The 17,595-nt window shown below is 56.2% G+C and overlaps 1 protein-coding gene across 2 annotated transcripts in view; it reads left to right on the top strand.

Annotated features, from left to right (window-relative positions):
• The first annotated feature begins 11,288 nt into the window (after positions 1–11,288).
• LOC146064364 (A.superbus venom factor 1-like) overlaps positions 11,289–17,595 on the top strand; it is a 91,802-nt gene continuing 85,495 nt past the window's right edge. For both annotated transcript variants that reach the window (XM_083177787.1, XM_083177786.1), the window contains exons 1-4: positions 11,289–11,488; positions 12,405–12,475; positions 15,543–15,637; positions 17,327–17,409. In XM_083177787.1, coding sequence (XP_083033913.1) covers positions 12,425–12,475; positions 15,543–15,637; positions 17,327–17,409 — 229 coding nt within the window. In that variant the 5' untranslated portion in view covers positions 11,289–11,488; positions 12,405–12,424. The remainder of the gene's footprint in view (positions 11,489–12,404; positions 12,476–15,542; positions 15,638–17,326; positions 17,410–17,595) is intronic.

Genomic DNA, 17,595 nt, shown 5'->3' with positions numbered 1-17,595 from the left:
ACAGCGTACACACGGGGGGCACTGGGGGAGACAGCGTACACACGGGGGGCACTGGGGGGAGACAGCGTACACACGGGGGGCACTGGGGGGAGACAGCGTACACACGGGGGGCACGGGGGGGAGACAGCGTACACACGGGGGGCACTCGGGGGAGACAGCGTACACACGGGGGGCACTCAGGGGAGACAGCGTACACACGGGGGGCACTCAGGGGAGACAGCGTACACACGGGGGGCACTCAGGGGAGACAGCGTACACACGGGGGGCACTCGGGGGAGACAGCGTACACACGGGGGGCACTCGGGGGAGACAGCGTACACACGGGGGCCACTGGGGGGAGACAGCGTACACACGGGAGGCACTGGGGGGAGACAGCGTACACACGGGGGCACTGGGGGAGACAGCGTACACACGGGGGCCACTGGGGGAGACAGCGTACACACGGGGGGCACTGGGGGGAGACAGCGTACACACGGGGGGCACTGGGGGGAGACAGCGTACACACGGGGGGCACTGGGGGGAGACAGCGTACACACGGGGGGCACTGGGAGGAGACAGCGTACACACGGGGGGCACTGGGGGGAGACAGCATACACACGGGGGGCACTGGGGGGAGACAGCGTACACACGGGGGGCACTGGGAGGAGACAGCGTACACACGGGGGGCACTGGGGGGAGACAGCGTACACACGGGGGGCACTGGGGGGACACACCGTACACACGGGGGGCACTGGGGGGAGACAGCGTACACACGGGGGGCACTGGGGGGGAGACAGCGTACACACGGGGGGCACTGGGGGGAGACAGCGTACACACGGGGGCACTGGGGGGAGACAGCGTACACACGGGGGGCACTGGGGGGAGACAGCGTACACATGGGGGCACTGGCGGGAGACAGCGTACACACGGGGGGCACTGGCGGGAGACAGCGTACACACGGGGGGCACTAGGGGGAGACAGCGTACACACGGGGGCAGTGACGGGGGGACAGCGTACACACGGGGGCAGTGACGGGGGGACAGCGTACACACGGGGGCAGTGACGGGGGGACAGCGTACACTTGGGGGCAGTGACGGGGGGGACAGCGTACACTTGGGGGCAGTGACAGGGGGACAGCGTACACTTGGGGGCAGTGACAGGGGGACAGCATACACTTGGGGGCAGTGACAGGGGGACAGCGTACACTTGGGGGTAGTGATGGGGGGACAGCGTACACTTGGGGGTAGTGACGGGGGGACAGCGTACACTTGGGGGCAGTGACGGGGGGACAGCGTACACTTGGGGGGGGGGCACTGGGGGGGACAGCGTACACTTGGGGGCAGTGACGGGGGGACAGCGTACACTTGGGGGCAGTGACGGGGGGACTGCGTACACTTGCGGGCATGGACGGGGGGACTGCGTACACTTGCGGGCATGGACGGGGGACAGCGTACACACGGAGGAGGGGGCACTGGGGGGGGGGACAGCATAAACACGGAGGGCGCACTTGGGGGGGGACAGCGCACACACGGGGGCACTTGGTACACACAGGGACAGTGGGGCGGGAGACAGGTTACACACAGGGACAGTGGGGGGACGGATTTACCAGGGTGCAGCTGCTCCTCTGATGGCCCAAGTGGCTTCTTTCTGCCTTCCCGGTGGCGGAGGCAACTCAAGGAAGGGCCTTAGTCCCGGCGGTACCATGGGGTGGTCAGCATCTAGGCAGGAAATATAATAATAATAATAATAATAATATTATTAAAGGGCACAGCGTACACACGGAGGGGGGCACAATGTACACACCGCATGGTGCACTAAGGGGGCACAGCGTACACACGGGGGGCACTGGGGGGAGAAAGCGTACACACGGGGGGCACTGGGGGGAGAAAGCGTACACACGGGGGGCACTGGGGGGAGACAGCGTACACACGGGGGGCACTGGGGGGAGACAGCGTACACACGGGGGGCACTGGGGGCAGACAGCGTACACACGGGGGCAGTGATGGGGGGACAGCGTACACTTGGGGGCAGTGACGTCGGGACAGGGTACACTTGGGGGCAGTGACGGGGGGACAGCGTACACGTGGGGGCAGTGACGGGGGGCGGCGTACATTTGGGGGGCACTGGGGGGGACAGCGTACACTTGGGGGGGGCACAGCGTACACTTGGGGGCAGTGACAGGGGGACAGCATACACTTGGGGGCAGTGACAGGGGGACAGCGTACACTTGGGGGCAGTGACGGGGGGACAGCGTACACTTGGGGGCAGTGACGGGGGGACAGCGTACACTTGGGGGCAGTGACGGGGGACAGCGTACACACGGAGGAGGAGGCACTGGGGGGGGGGGGACAGCATACACACGGCGGGCGCACTTGGGGGGGGACAGCGCACACACGGGGGGCACTTGGTACACACAGGGACAGTGGGGTGGGGGACAGGGTACACACAGGGACAGTGGTGGGACGGATTTACCTGGGTGCAGCTGCTCCTCTGATGGCCCAAGTGGCTTCTTTCTGCCTTCCCAGTGGCGGAGGCAACTCAAGGAAGCGCCTTAGTCCCGGCGGTACCATGGGGTGGTCAGCATCTAGGCAGGAAATATAATAATAATAATATTAAAGGGCACAGCGTACACACGGCGGGGGGCACAACGTACACACTGCATGGTGCACTAAGAGGGCACAGAGTACACACGGGGGGCACTGGGGGGAGACAGCGTACACACGGGGGGCACTGGGGGGAGACAGCGTACACACGGGGGGCACTCGGGGGAGACAGCGTACACACGGGGGGCACTCGGGGGGAGACAGCGTACACACGGGGGGCACTCGGGGGAGACAGCGTACACACGGGGGGCACTCGGGGGAGACAGCGTACACACGGGGGCACTCGGGGGAGACAGCGTACACACGGGGGGCACTCGGGGGAGACAGCGTACACACGGGGGGCACTCGGGGGAGACAGCGTACACACGGGGGGCACTCGGGGAGACAGCGTACACACGGGGGGCACTCGGGGGAGACAGCGTACACACGGGGGGCACTCGGGGGAGACAGCGTACACACGGGGGGCACTCGGGGGAGACAGCGTACACACGGGGGGCACTCGGGGGAGACAGCGTACACACGGGGGGCACTCGGGGGAGACAGCGTACACACGGGGGGCACTCGGGGGAGACAGCGTACACACGGGGGGCACTCGGGGGAGACAGCGTACACACGGGGGGCACTCGGGGGAGACAGCGTACACACGGGGGGCACTCGGGGGAGACAGCGTACACACGGGGGGCACTCGGGGGAGACAGCGTACACACGGGGGGCACTCGGGGGAGACAGCGTACACACGGGGGGCACTCGGGGGAGACAGCGTACACACGGGGGGCACTCGGGGGAGACAGCGTACACACGGGGGGCACTCGGGGGAGACAGCGTACACACGGGGGGCACTCGGGGGAGACAGCGTACACACGGGGGCACTCGGGGGAGACAGCGTACACACGGGGGGCACTCGGGGGAGACAGCGTACACACGGGGGGCACTCGGGGGAGACAGCGTACACACGGGGGGCACTCGGGGGAGACAGCGTACACACGGGGGGCACTCGGGGGAGACAGCGTACACACGGGGGCACTCGGGGGAGACAGCGTACACACGGGGGGCACTCGGGGGAGACAGCGTACACACGGGGGGCACTCGGGGGAGACAGCGTACACACGGGGGGCACTCGGGGGAGACAGCGTACACACGGGGGGCACTCGGGGGAGACAGCGTACACACGGGGGGCACTCGGGGGAGACAGCGTACACACGGGGGGCACTCGGGGGAGACAGCGTACACACGGGGGGCACTCGGGGGAGACTGCGTACACACGGGGGGGCACTCGGGGAGACAGCGTACACACGGGGGGCACTCGGGGGAGACAGCGTACACACGGGGGGCACTCGGGGGAGACAGCGTACACACGGGGGGCACTCGGGGGAGACAGCGTACACACGGGGGGCACTCGGGGGAGACAGCGTACACACGGGGGCAGTGACGGGGGGACAGCGTACACACGGGGGCAGTGACGGGGGGACAGCGTACACTTGGGGGCAGTGACGGGGGGACAGCGTACACTTGGGGGCAGTGACCAGGGGGACAGCGTACACTTGGGGGCAGTGACGGGGGGACAGCGTACACTTGGGGGCAGTGACGGGGGGACAGCGTACACTTGGGGGTAGTGACGGGGGGACAGCGTACACTTGGGGGTAGTGACGGGGGGACAGCGTACACTTGGGGGTAGTGACGGGGGGACAGCGTACACTTGGGGCAGTGACGGGGGACAGCGTACACTTGGGGGGGGGCACTGGGGGGGACAGCGTACACTTGGGGGGGGCACTGGGGGGGACAGCGTACACTTGGGGGCAGTGACGGGGGGACAGCGTACACTTGGGGGCAGTGACGGGGGGACTGCGTACACTTGTGGGCATGGACGGGGGGACAGCGTACACTTGCGGGCATGGACGGGGGGACAGCGTACACACGGAGGAGGGGGCACTGGGGGGGGGGCAGCATAAACACGGAGGGCGCACTTGGGGGGGGACAGCGCACACACGGGGGCACTTGGTACACACAGGGACAGTGGGGCGGGAGACAGGTTACACACAGGGACAGTGGGGGGACGGATTTACCAGGGTGCAGCTGCTCCTCTGATGGCCCAAGTGGCTTCTTTCTGCCTTCCCGGTGCGGAGGCAACTCAAGGAAGGGCCTTAGTCCCGGCGGTACCATGGGGTGGTCAGCATCTAGGCAGGAAATATAATAATAATAATAATAATAATAATAATAATAATAATAATAATAATAATAATAATATTAAAGGGCACAGCGTACACACGGAGGGGGGCACAATGTACACACCGCATGGTGCACTAAGGGGGCACAGCGTACACACGGGGGCACTGGGGGGAGACAGCGTACACACGGGGGGCACTGGGGGGAGAAAGCGTACACACGGGGGGCACTGGGGGGAGACAGCGTACACACGGGGGGCACTGGGGGGAGACAGCGTACACACGGGGGGCACTGGGGGGAGACAGCGTACACACGGGGGCAGTGACGGGGGGACAGCATACACTTGGGGGCAGTGACGGCGGGACAGGGTACACTTGGGGGCAGTGACGGGGGGACAGCGTACACGTGGGGGCAGTGACGGGGGGGCGGCGTACATTTGGGGGGGCACTGGGGGGGACAGCGTACACTTGGGGGGGGGGGGCACAGCGTACACTTGGGGGCAGTGACAGGGGGACAGCATACACTTGGGGGCAGTGACAGGGGGACAGCGTACACTTGGGGGCAGTGACGGGGGGACAGCGTACACTTGGGGGCAGTGACGGGGGGACAGCGTACACTTGGGGGCAGTGACGGGGGACAGCGTACACACGGAGGAGGAGGCACTGGGGGGGGGGACAGCATACACACGGCGGGCGCACTTGGGGGGGGACAGCGCACACACGGGGGCACTTGGTACACACAGGGACAGTGGGGTGGGGGACAGGGTACACACAGGGACAGTGGTGGGACGGATTTACCTGGGTGCAGCTGCTCCTCTGATGGCCCAAGTGGCTTCTTTCTGCCTTCCCAGTGGCGGAGGCAACTCAAGGAAGCGCCTTAGTCCCGGCGGTACCATGGGGTGGTCAGCATCTAGGCAGGAAATATAATAATAATAATATTAAAGGGCACAGCGTACACACGGCGGGGGGCACAACGTACACACTGCATGGTGCACTAAGAGGGCACAGCGTACACACGGGGGGGCACTGGGGGGAGACAGCGTACACACGGGGGGGCACTGGGGGGAGACAGCGTACACACGGGGGGCACTCAGGGGAGACAGCGTACACACGGGGGGCACTCAGGGGAGACAGCGTACACACGGGGGGCACTCAGGGGAGACAGCGTACACACGGGGGGCACTCAGGGGAGACAGCGTACACACGGGGGGCACTCAGGGGAGACAGCGTACACACGGGGGGCACTCAGGGGAGACAGCGTACACACGGGGGGCACTCAGGGGAGACAGCGTACACACGGGGGGCACTCAGGGGAGACAGCGTACACACGGGGGGCACTCAGGGGAGACAGCGTACACACGGGGGGCACTCAGGGGAGACAGCGTACACACGGGGGGCACTCAGGGGAGACAGCGTACACACGGGGGGCACTCAGGGGAGACAGCGTACACACGGGGGGCACTCAGGGGAGACAGCGTACACACGGGGGGCACTCAGGGGAGACAGCGTACACACGGGGGGCACTCAGGGGAGACAGCGTACACACGGGGGGCACTCAGGGGAGACAGCGTACACACGGGGGGCACTCAGGGGAGACAGCGTACACACGGGGGGCACTCAGGGGAGACAGCGTACACACGGGGGGCACTCAGGGGAGACAGCGTACACACGGGGGGCACTCAGGGGAGACAGCGTACACACGGGGGGCACTCAGGGGAGACAGCGTACACACGGGGGGCACTCAGGGGAGACAGCGTACACACGGGGGGCACTCAGGGGAGACAGCGTACACACGGGGGGCACTCAGGGGAGACAGCGTACACACGGGGGGCACTCAGGGGAGACAGCGTACACACGGGGGGCACTCAGGGGAGACAGCGTACACACGGGGGGCACTCAGGGGAGACAGCGTACACACAGAGGGGAACTCAGGGGAGACAGCGTACACACGGGGGGCACTCAGGGGAGACAGCGTACACACGGGGGGCACTCAGGGGAGACAGCGTACACACGGGGGGCACTCAAGGGAGACAGCGTACACACGGGGGGCACTCAAGGGAGACAGCGTACACACGGGGGGCACTCAAGGGAGACAGCGTACACACGGGGGGCACTCAGGGGAGACAGCGTACACACGGGGGGGCACTCAGGGGAGACAGCGTACACACGGGGGGCACTCAGGGGAGACAGCGTACACACGGGGGGCACTCAGGGGAGACAGCGTACACACGGGGGGCACTCAGGGGAGACAGCGTACACACGGGGGGCACTCAGGGGAGACAGCGTACACACGGGGGGCACTCAGGGGAGACAGCGTACACACGGGGGGCACTCAGGGGAGACAGCGTACACACGGGGGGCACTCAGGGGAGACAGCGTACACACGGGGGGCACTCAGGGGAGACAGCGTACACACGGGGGGCACTCAGGGGAGACAGCGTACACACGGGGGGCACTCAGGGGAGACAGCGTACACACGGGGGGCACTCAGGGGAGACAGCGTACACACGGGGGGCACTCAGGGGAGACAGCGTACACACGGGGGGCACTCAGGGGAGACAGCGTACACACGGGGGGCACTCAGGGGAGACAGCGTACACACGGGGGGCACTCAGGGGAGACAGCGTACACACGGGGGGCACTCAGGGGAGACAGCGTACACACGGGGGGCACTCAGGGGAGACAGCGTACACACGGGGGGCACTCAGGGGAGACAGCGTACACACGGGGGGCACTCAGGGGAGACAGCGTACACAGGGGGGGGGGGCAAAAAGAGGTTCTTCAGCCGCTCGGTCATACCTGTCGGCCTGGCCTCCTGGCTAAGCCGTGCAACGCCATGCTGCGGGTGTGTGGAGGGATGGGGAGCCCCCCGGGAGCCGCTGCCTGTCACCGGCTGGAGGAGTGTGGACTTCTCCCCGATCTCCTCCAGCTGCAGCAGCATGCAGTAGGCTCCTTCTTCCTGAGCCATGCCACGGCGGGATGGGATGCCCCCGGGAGCCGCTGCCTGTCACCGGCGGCTCCGGGTGTGCGGCGGTATGGGGATCCCCCCCGGGAGCCGCTGCCTGTCACCGGCTGCGGCGCTGTCACTGGCGGCTCTGGGTGTGCAGCGGGATGGGGTGCCCCCCGGGAGCCGCTGCCTGTCACTGGCGGCTCAGGGTGTGCGGCGGGATGGGGAGCCCCCCCGGGAGCTGCTGCCTGTCACTGGCGGCTCCAAGTGTGCGGCGGGATTGGGAGCCCCCCGGGAGCCGCTGCCTGTCACCGGCTGCGGCGCTGTCACTGGCGGCTCCGGGTGTGCGGCGGGATGGGGTGCCCCCCGGGAGCCGCTGCCTGTCACCGGCTGCGGCGCTGTCACTGGCGGCTCCGGGTGTGCGGCGGGATGGGGTGCCCCCCGGGAGCCGCTGCCTGTCACTGGCGACTCAGAGTGTGCGGCGAGCCCCCCCTGAGTCCTTTAATTCCGGTCTATCCCCCCCGCCCTTAACTGGAATAATATAATTGCTTGCGCCGGACAACAGGCTTTGAGCGGCCATCTTGGTACACCCAAGTGAAGCCTATTAAGTACTCCCCCTCCTGGCGGCTGTGTACTGCGCATGCGCAACAAGTTGGAGCTCCTATCTTTATAATGGGGGACATTTCACTAAATTTAATAAAAACTGTACCTATCTGAAAATCCTCAACCCCAAAAGGCACTCCACTGGGACAATATCTACCTAATAAAACAAACCCCAAGTCTCAATTGTTCCTCTACCCCGAGTTATGCCTTCCCAAAAAAACCCTCATAGATTAACATGGGTGACAAAGTGTCATTTCTGAAGTGTCCGAAAAAAACTGGCAGTTGGAAGTTTAGATCGCTCCCAATTGGTCATTTTTTTATATTTCGCCCTGAAATTTGGCAAGCAGCACCGGTTGACGATTCTACGCGTACATGCCAAATTTCAGCTCAGTACGCCCAGTCACTTTTGAGGAGCAGTCCCTCAAACACCATGCCCCCATCCGAAAAGTTCCCTATGGGAAAAATCCGTTCGTTGGATTCAGCCTTAATATAAGGGCACTACCGTGCCCTTATAATATATATATATATATATATTATAGTGCAGAAGGTCCAAGATATGGGTGTGGTATAGGGGTCTGACAGTCGGGATCTCGACAGTCATTATCCCGATGTCGGGATCCCGACTGGCCGGACCCAGACAGCATGGTGAGCGCAACAAAGACCCTTGGCGGCTTGCTGCCCTCACCACTCTGCGGGCACGGTGGCTCCTCGTGAACCCCCACGAGGGAAAATAGCGGGTGGCCGTCGGGAACCCGGCTGTCGGTGTTTTGACAGTCGGGATCCCGACGTTGGGTGAATGCCTGTCGGGATCCCGACTGTCGGGATCCCATCCGGCACCCCAAGATACACTATGCATCTTGTATAGAAGTGAACAACTCCAAATCTGGAGTTCTAATTTCAAAACCAGGTGTCAGTTTATGATTCCGCCTTCTCTTTTCCTGAAGGGATATATCCAGTGGCATTTTTTACCTATGGGCTGCAGGGCTGCAGCCCCCCCAGGTAAAATCCGCCACTGTCTCTGCCTAAAGTGAAGCCAGATGCAGTGTGTGAGACTGCACTGGCTTCACTGTGACTGGCAGTGACTTCCTATGCCAGTCACCGAAGGCATCCCATCAGGAGGCGTTCCCTCCCTCCGGGATGCCTCTCTCTGCGCAAACGCGCGGCAGCCCCCAAAATGGGTTCTGAGTATGCTCAGTATCGCCGACCATACTTCGCATGCGCCGGAACCCAGGAACCCGATCAAGCATCCGGGGGCTGCTGCAAAGGCAGCCCATGTAGGCTTGGGCCAGCGCATGCACAGTATGTATGAAGGTACTGCACATGCGCTGGCCCCGTCAGTGGAGGGGGGGGGGGCACTGGCGTAACTATAGCACAGCAGCCCCCGCCACCGCGGGGGGGGGGGGGGCGCTGTGCATATGGGGGCGCCGGGGGCTGCGGTGCTATAGTTACACCTCCCCCCAATCCCCCGCAGGCTTACCTATTTCGCTGGTCCCGGCGGCTCCATTCTTCTGCTGAGGACCACCACAAAATGGCCGCCCCCATATAGCACACAGTTCTCTGAAACTGTCTGCTGTATGGGGGCGGCCATTTTGTGGTGGTCCTCAGCAGAAGAACGGAGCCGCCGGGACCAGCGCGAAAGGTAAGGCTGCAGGGGATTGGAATGGGCGGTGGGGGGGCGCCCAAAACGTAGCTACGCCGCTGGGGGGGGGCGCATTGCGGCAGCCCCCCTCCTTTATAATGGTAAGAGCCGCCACTGGATATATCAGCATAGGATGCTGCCTTATGGGTTGCATGGGGTGACTGAAATCTTCCAGCTTGAAAGTATTTGGAATCCCCACAGACAGTATGCTTGTACAGTAGTCATATACAGTCCGGACTGGGAGTCTTGCTTGCTAGAGTACAAGCAGTGTTGGACCCAATCATGAGGGCTCACAGTCCACCTAGACATATGCTGCTTAGTGATGGAAGAGGTTACATTGTTGGGGATCATTATAAGTAGATTGGTTATTAGGCCCCAATTGAACACAACGGAGCTCTCCAATCCTGGCCCCTTCTGGTACAGACGGACAGGCGGGAGCCTTTTATGGATCACAGTTTATTATTGACAATGAATTCCTAATTTTGCCACCACAGCAGTTCCATTACCAGACTTTACCAATGGATAGCAGGCAGCTATGGTGAAATGGAACCTGGAAAATGAGTATACCATCATGGAAAACTAAGCAATGTCCATTGACTGCCATTAGAAGCCTTAAGAAATATGAACGTGTCTAAATAAAGACAGATTGCCTGCGTTACAAGTTACTTTTAAGCATTGCAAGACTACAAGTTTACAGATGATATATTTATAGTATAGTATAGGATAGGATAATGTAACAGACTGATAACAGCAATGCCATTTGGAAAATACACCCTGGTCGTGGGCAGTATAATGGAACATATGTATAATAAAGTACATAGTCTGGAACCTGATCCCTAGCAGAGTAGGTGGGCCCCCAGGGAGTGTGGGCCCACCGCGGGATTCTTCTATACCTCTGTGCTCCATTCCAACCCTGACCTCATCTGTCTCTCTTTCTTCCATCATTTCTGTTTGTGTTCCTCTATTTGGGGCATATTATCCCTCTTTTAGACCGCACTCTCAACCCAGGATATTGCCGGTTCGTTACATCACCAACCTTGGTTGAGTTACGGTATGAAAGCACCACCGTGGGTCGAGAAACCCGGCATTTCAACCCTGTTCACGACCAAGGATGAAATGTCTCTGTCCCGGGTTGCAGTGCAGTGTGAACGGTAACCCGGGTCGAGCGACCCTCTAGTACCCCCACAGAGCGCAAATGTCGGGTCGCTTCTGGGATGGACCAGTGTCCTAATCCCAGGTGCGAACCATCATTTGCGGTCTGAAAGGGGTGTAAGTTCTTCTAGTTTGTGTATTTGTATGTTGCCTTTGAACCCTTTATTATGTTTATCCCCCACCATGTTTGCCCATTTTCCCACTTTATTGTTTGTTTTATGCTATTATCATGCACTGTAGATTCCCTCAGCAAATCTGATAGCAGGACCCGGTAAGAAGCAGTTTGTCTATGTCACGGTGAAGTCCTCCTTCTGCAACCTGGAGAAAGTGGTGCTGGTGACCTATCAGAGTGGATATATATTCATACAGACCGACAAACCCATCTACACACCGGGATCCACAGGCAAGGAGCTGCACATATACAATATGTTCATCAAATGATAACTGCTTCTTAAATAGGTCTCTTCTTGGAACTAATGAGATCATGTGTTGAATATTTCACTGCTCTTGGAGGCAGGGTTTGTTGAGGGGGTGGGATCTGTTGAAGGGGCGGGATCTCTACTCATAGAGGAGGATATGTACAAAGCCTTACAAAGTGATAATAAAGAGAGTGATAAACCACCAACCAATCAGCTTGCAACTGTCATTTTTCAAACATGGCCTGTAACATGACATTTAGCAGCTGGTTGTCTGGATTTTTTATCACTCTTTAAGCTGAGTACATCTTGCCCAGAGCCAGATTCCGGGTTGGAGGCAGTTGCAGCTGTTCTTGTGCCTTTTATTGCAGTTGTGTCTATGACATTATGCTAATTCCACTACAATGCCTTTCCCTGGTGTCATGGGCAGATCAAAAATTAAAAAAAAAAAATCCAAAAAGTGCCTCCCTTACACGCCCACATGGCCAGCCTACCACCTTCTTCTTTCTAACACATCGGCACCATCATGCTACCTACTACCTTCTAACACATTCACATATCACCAGTCTGTCTTTATCATCTCCCAGCCATGGTCTGCCACATAGAACCACTGGCCCACCGAGAATCTGTACTCTTACTTCAATTGGCAATCCGACCCTGTATTAGGGCAAATTCAAAGATTTGCACTACACATAGGATAGACAACAAGATGTAGAGGGCTTGATTCAACATAGCACAGAGCAGTATATTGTACAGCATTATTGGTTACACCATGGAAATTTGCCGCAGCTCTACAGCAAATGCTGTTCCTCAATCTACCCGGTGTGGAATGTGTGAAGCACAGAACCGGCTCCAATCGCTCTGTAATGCATAAAATGTAAATATGTCTCTCTTCACATGCAGTTCTCTACCGGATCTTTACCATGAGCCCAAGTCTACAACCTATGAAAAAACCAGTGATCATCGAATTTGTGGTGAGTCTGCTGTTCTTCCCCAGTATTCATTTTAGATGTAATTACACCAAATTGAAACTTGCATAAAATTAATCATTATTTTGTTTTCCCACAACATTTCCCAGGAACTTTAAAGATACAGCCACCAGTTGTAACACCAGTAGATGTAGCGTTCTATGTACATAACATTCTCTTATTAGCATTTTATTACATTTTTAACAACAAACAGAGATATTTCAGAAAGTACCGACAATGTTCGGGGGACAGAGCGGACAAGATTGGACAAGAATCTCATATTGGGGCAGATGTCTCATGCTTCAAAAAGGGATAAAGTGGAGAGTGATAAACAGCCAATCTGCCACTGCCTTGACCTTGTATTCACCAGGCTGTGCTCAGTTTCTGATGTTACTAACACTCCCTTCCCTCTCTCTGATTACAATCTCATAACCCTGTCGCTCCCCTCCATTACCCAAAGCTCACTGACACTGAAAGCATGCAAGCCTACCCTAACCCACAGAAATACTAATGCTATTAAGTTTTCACAACTTTCCACCTCTCTGCAACAACAGCTCTCACTAATTTCTAAATTTACCTCTCCTGACTCTGATGTTTCCCACCTCTACCAGACTCTTGAAACAGCCCTTGATGAAATGGCTCCAGCTACCCATTACACCCCACCAAGGCTTAGACGCCAACCGTGGCACACCAAAACAACAAGACAAATACGAAATCAGTCATGTAAAGTAGAACGCCAATGGCGTAAATCTTGTCATCTGAGTGGCATATAAGACTATCTAGCACTCCTACTGTGCTTTGGACACAAAGCACAGTAGGAGTGTTAGGAGTTTGCCAAACAAACATAATTCCAATTTCTCATCTCTTCTCATGCCACCATCCCTAAGCGACTTTTTAACACATTTAAGTCTCTTCTGTATACTTCCCCTACTCCCCCACTGGCTACCATCAATGCACAAGAACTTGCCTCCTACTTTAAGGACAAGATTGACAACATCCAAGATGAAATGGTATGCTCTTCTGCAGCCTCTAACCTACTTACTACCCCACCTGAACCCTCTTGAATTTTGCTTAATTTGAGCCTACAACAGAAAAGGAAGTACTCAAACTCTTCCCTTGACCCTATACCTGCAGAAGTCATTAAAACTCTACAGTATCGCCTGTTCTTATCCCAACCTTAACTAAAATCTGCAATCTCTCTCTTGCTACTGGTGCTTTTTCTTCTCTGCTCAAACATGCAGAACATGCTCCCATTCTGAAAAAACACAATTCTGACCCTAACATTACTCTAACTACCATCCTATCTCTCAGCTCCCATGCCTTTTCAAGCTAATCAAGAGACTCGTCCACTGTCGCCTCACACACTTTCTTAACTCTGACACCCCATTTATTCAGTTGCCGACACTTCACTGAGACAGCACTGACTGAAGTGGTGAATGATTTGGTCACTGCTTAGTCTAAAGGCCAATACTTACTACTTATTCTTCTAGATCTCTCTTCACTTTTGTTCACACTCTTCTCATACAAACACTGCACTTCCTAGTTCTTAATGTTACAGCCCATTCCTGGTTCTCATATTACCTCTTTCAGTGTTCGCTTCTCTGACTTTACCTCCTCTTCACTACTTCTGTCAGTCGGAGTTCTGCAAGGCTCAGTTTTAGGTCCTCTGCTTTTCTTAATCTATACCTCATCTCTTGACAAACTAATCAGCTCTTTCAAATTTCAGTATCACTTGTATGCGGATGATACTCAAATCTATCTATCAACCCCAGTGTTGTCACCAGTGGTTTTGGGTCAAGTCTCTGAATGCCATCCATAACTGTTGATAACTATCCTACCCCACAAGTTCGTTGCCTAGAGGTCATCCTTGACTCTGAACTGTCCTTTGTTCCCCACATTCAATCTGTCTCCAAATCATGTTACATGCATCTAAAAAACATATCCAAAATACGACCCTATCTCACACAAGACACTACTAAATCTCTTATCCATGCATTCATTATATCACGCATTGATTATTGCAATAGTCTTCTAACTGGTCTTCTCAAGAACAGACTCTCACCACTGCAATCCATTCTAAATGCTGCTGCTAGGCTGATCTTCCTTGCAAGACGCTCATCGTCTGCTGATCCGCTCTGCCAGTCCCTCCATTGGTTGCCTGGATCTTATCGTATTCAATATAAAACCCTTCTGCTAGCATATAAAGCTATTAACCATACTGCACCAGCATATATCTCTGCACTTATCTCAAAATATCTCCCATCTCGGCCACTCCGCTCCGCACAAGATCTGCATCTCTCTTCTGCACGGATCACCAGCTCCCATTCACAAGGACTTTCATTGGGTTGCTCCCACCCTATGTCCTCCCGGCTGTGACACCTGCTGGGGGAGGAGGAGATCGATAGAGGACGGGAGCGGGGGTCACACGGACGGCGGGCGGCGATAGAAGCCCATAGGCTTCTATAGGGTATCACCACCCAGAGGGTGGCGATACCCTGCCAGGCGGAGACGGGGCGGACGGGTAATGGTACATAGGAAAATGCGGTAAAACCCCCGTTTTACCGCATATTCCCTTTAGTACATCCCGCCGTAAGAGTGATAAAATATAACACATAATATAAAGAATCTTATTGTGGGTCTACAGTCCAATTCAAGTAGGCATATTTCAGGGTCTATCGGGAGGTAAGAGTCATATAGACTAATATACTGTAAGTCTAGGCATGGTTCCACTGATCCGACAGTAACACAACAGTTGGTATTCAATGTTCCGACTGTCGAGTGTCATAAGTCCGTGGATCGGTGAAAGCAGCCCTGAATTCGACAATCTGCAGCCGTTTCCGACAAAACAGATCCGACTTTTAAAAAAAAGTTGGATCTGACACCCTTCAAAGCTGTCGTTGACGGCATAAGTAATTGCCCTATTTCCCCTGTCTGAAAATATTTTGCACAGATTGAATGACCTTGTTATCGGCAGGCTTGAAGTGTAACTACGCCTGAGCTAATCACAACACTGATACTTAGATGATTGTTCTTTTATACTCTGCATAACCTGGATTCTCTCTCTCCATTATAGACTCCAGAGAACGTCATTGTAAAAAAAAATGTGCTTCAACAAACCAGCACAACCGGCATCATCTCCCAGTCCCACCCGTTAAGTGATCTTTTAAGGTGAGTTCCTAGCCTTGTCCCAGCCAGAGCAAAATCTTGTGATTGGAGAGGCGAAGTCTGATCCAAAATTAATTCAGTTCCCATTCTTTCTGCACTTCAATGCAGTCACAAAGGCACGCGGTCATTAGGTCACTAGCAATTTGGTCAACATTCATTATGTCGACATGCAGGAAGGTTGACATGAGTCTAGGTTGACACAGGTTAGGTCAACGTGGTCATAGGTCGAGAGGGTCATTAGGTCGACCATGGGTTAGGTCAACAGTCAAAAGGTCGATATGGGGTTTTTCACATTTTTTTGAGCCGACATGTGCCGGCAGGCGGTATTTCATGCCCTACCATCCACTAGGGCGTGGTGAGAGAATAAAATAGTGTGCCGAGCGTAGCGAGCCATGCAAGGGGACACAGTGCTACATTTCAGTGACCATGTCGACTGTGTCGACATTTGGGACAAAAAAGTGTGAAAAAACACCCATATCGACCTTTTGACTGTCAACCTAACCCATGTCGACCTAATGACCCTGCCGATCTAATGACCCTGTGGACCTAACCCATGTCGACCTTCCTGCATGTCGACCGAGACTCATGTCGACCTAAATGCATGTCGACCTAACGGTGTCAACCTAATGACTGTCGACCGTCCTGCTAGTGACCTAATGATCCATAACCGTCACAAAGTTTGTTGCACTTTATGGATGTTGCAGTATATGGATACTGTAGACCAGATTTAAGGACACCTCTCATACATACAGTAGGTTGAATGGATATGGGCGAAATTGAAAGGATGATATTGGAATGATATATACCGTATTTGCCGGTGTATAAGACGACTGGGCGTATAAGATGACCCCCCAACATTTCCACTCAAAATGTAGAGTTTGTTATATACTCGCCATATAAGACTACCCCCTCTTCCGCACACCTCCCTGTCACTAGCAGCTGTCTGGTCCCTTGAGTGGTGGGTTTTGCTGGGGCAGGACAAACCTGCCCTGATAGGTTTGTCCTGCCCCAGCAAAACCCACCACTCAAGGGACTAGACAGCTGCTAGTGACAGGGAGGTGTACGGAAGAGGGGGGTTTGTCCTGCCCCAGCAAAACCCACCACATAAAGTTTTAATACCCCCTCATCTGCAGCTTCCCTGCAGTGATGCCCTTGCCTTCATTAAAGGGTACCTCGGTATTGATTAAAGGGTACCTCTCCTCGGCCCCCCCTCCTTCTTATGCATAGGTACCGTACCTTAATAATAAAAGATAGAAGTACGGTATTTGTCTGCATCAGTGTTTTCTTCAGCCTAACGGCCTGTCAGATTGCACATTTGATGTCGGCGGCAGGCTCGGGTGTTTTCGGCGGGGCTCGGGGGGACTCGTGTGCCTGAGCGCTCCCGAGTCCCCCCGAGCCCCGCCGAAAACACCCGAGCCTGCCGCCGACATCAAATGGGCAATCTGACAGGCCGTTAGGCTGAAGAAAACACTGATGCAGACAAATACCGTACTTCTATCTTTTATTATTAAGGTACGGTACGTATGCATAAGAAGGGGGGGGGGCGAGGAGAGGTACCCTTTAGTGAATATATGCCGTACCCGGCGTATAAGACGACCCCCAACTAGAGGGAAAATTTGTATGGGCTAAAAAGTCGTCTTATACGCCGGAATATACGGTATATATATATAAACCTTTGTTCTGTACTTACAGTTTGGGAGTTTGGACCATATCGGCAAAGTATGAGGACACAGATGTGCAGAATTTCAGTACAAACTTTGAAGTGAAAGAATATGGTATGATGTAGAGAGGCCTATAGGATATAATGTACAATATAAAGTGGACAAATGTTTTGGGAGCCTTCCTCCAGCGCTCGCAGCCACCCCCCAACCCCCAGAACTCCGGTACCCCTTACACCTGGCCGCGATCTGGGAATTGCAGACACACAATTATTGTTTATTGCCATTCACGACCCCACACTT

Source organism: Crinia signifera, chromosome 3, assembly GCF_055691185.1.
Source record: "Crinia signifera chromosome 3, ASM5569118v1, whole genome shotgun sequence".
NCBI lineage: Eukaryota > Metazoa > Chordata > Amphibia > Anura > Myobatrachidae > Crinia > Crinia signifera.
Note: the sequence above shows the minus strand (reverse complement) of the source record. Positions and strands in the feature narration are given on the sequence as shown.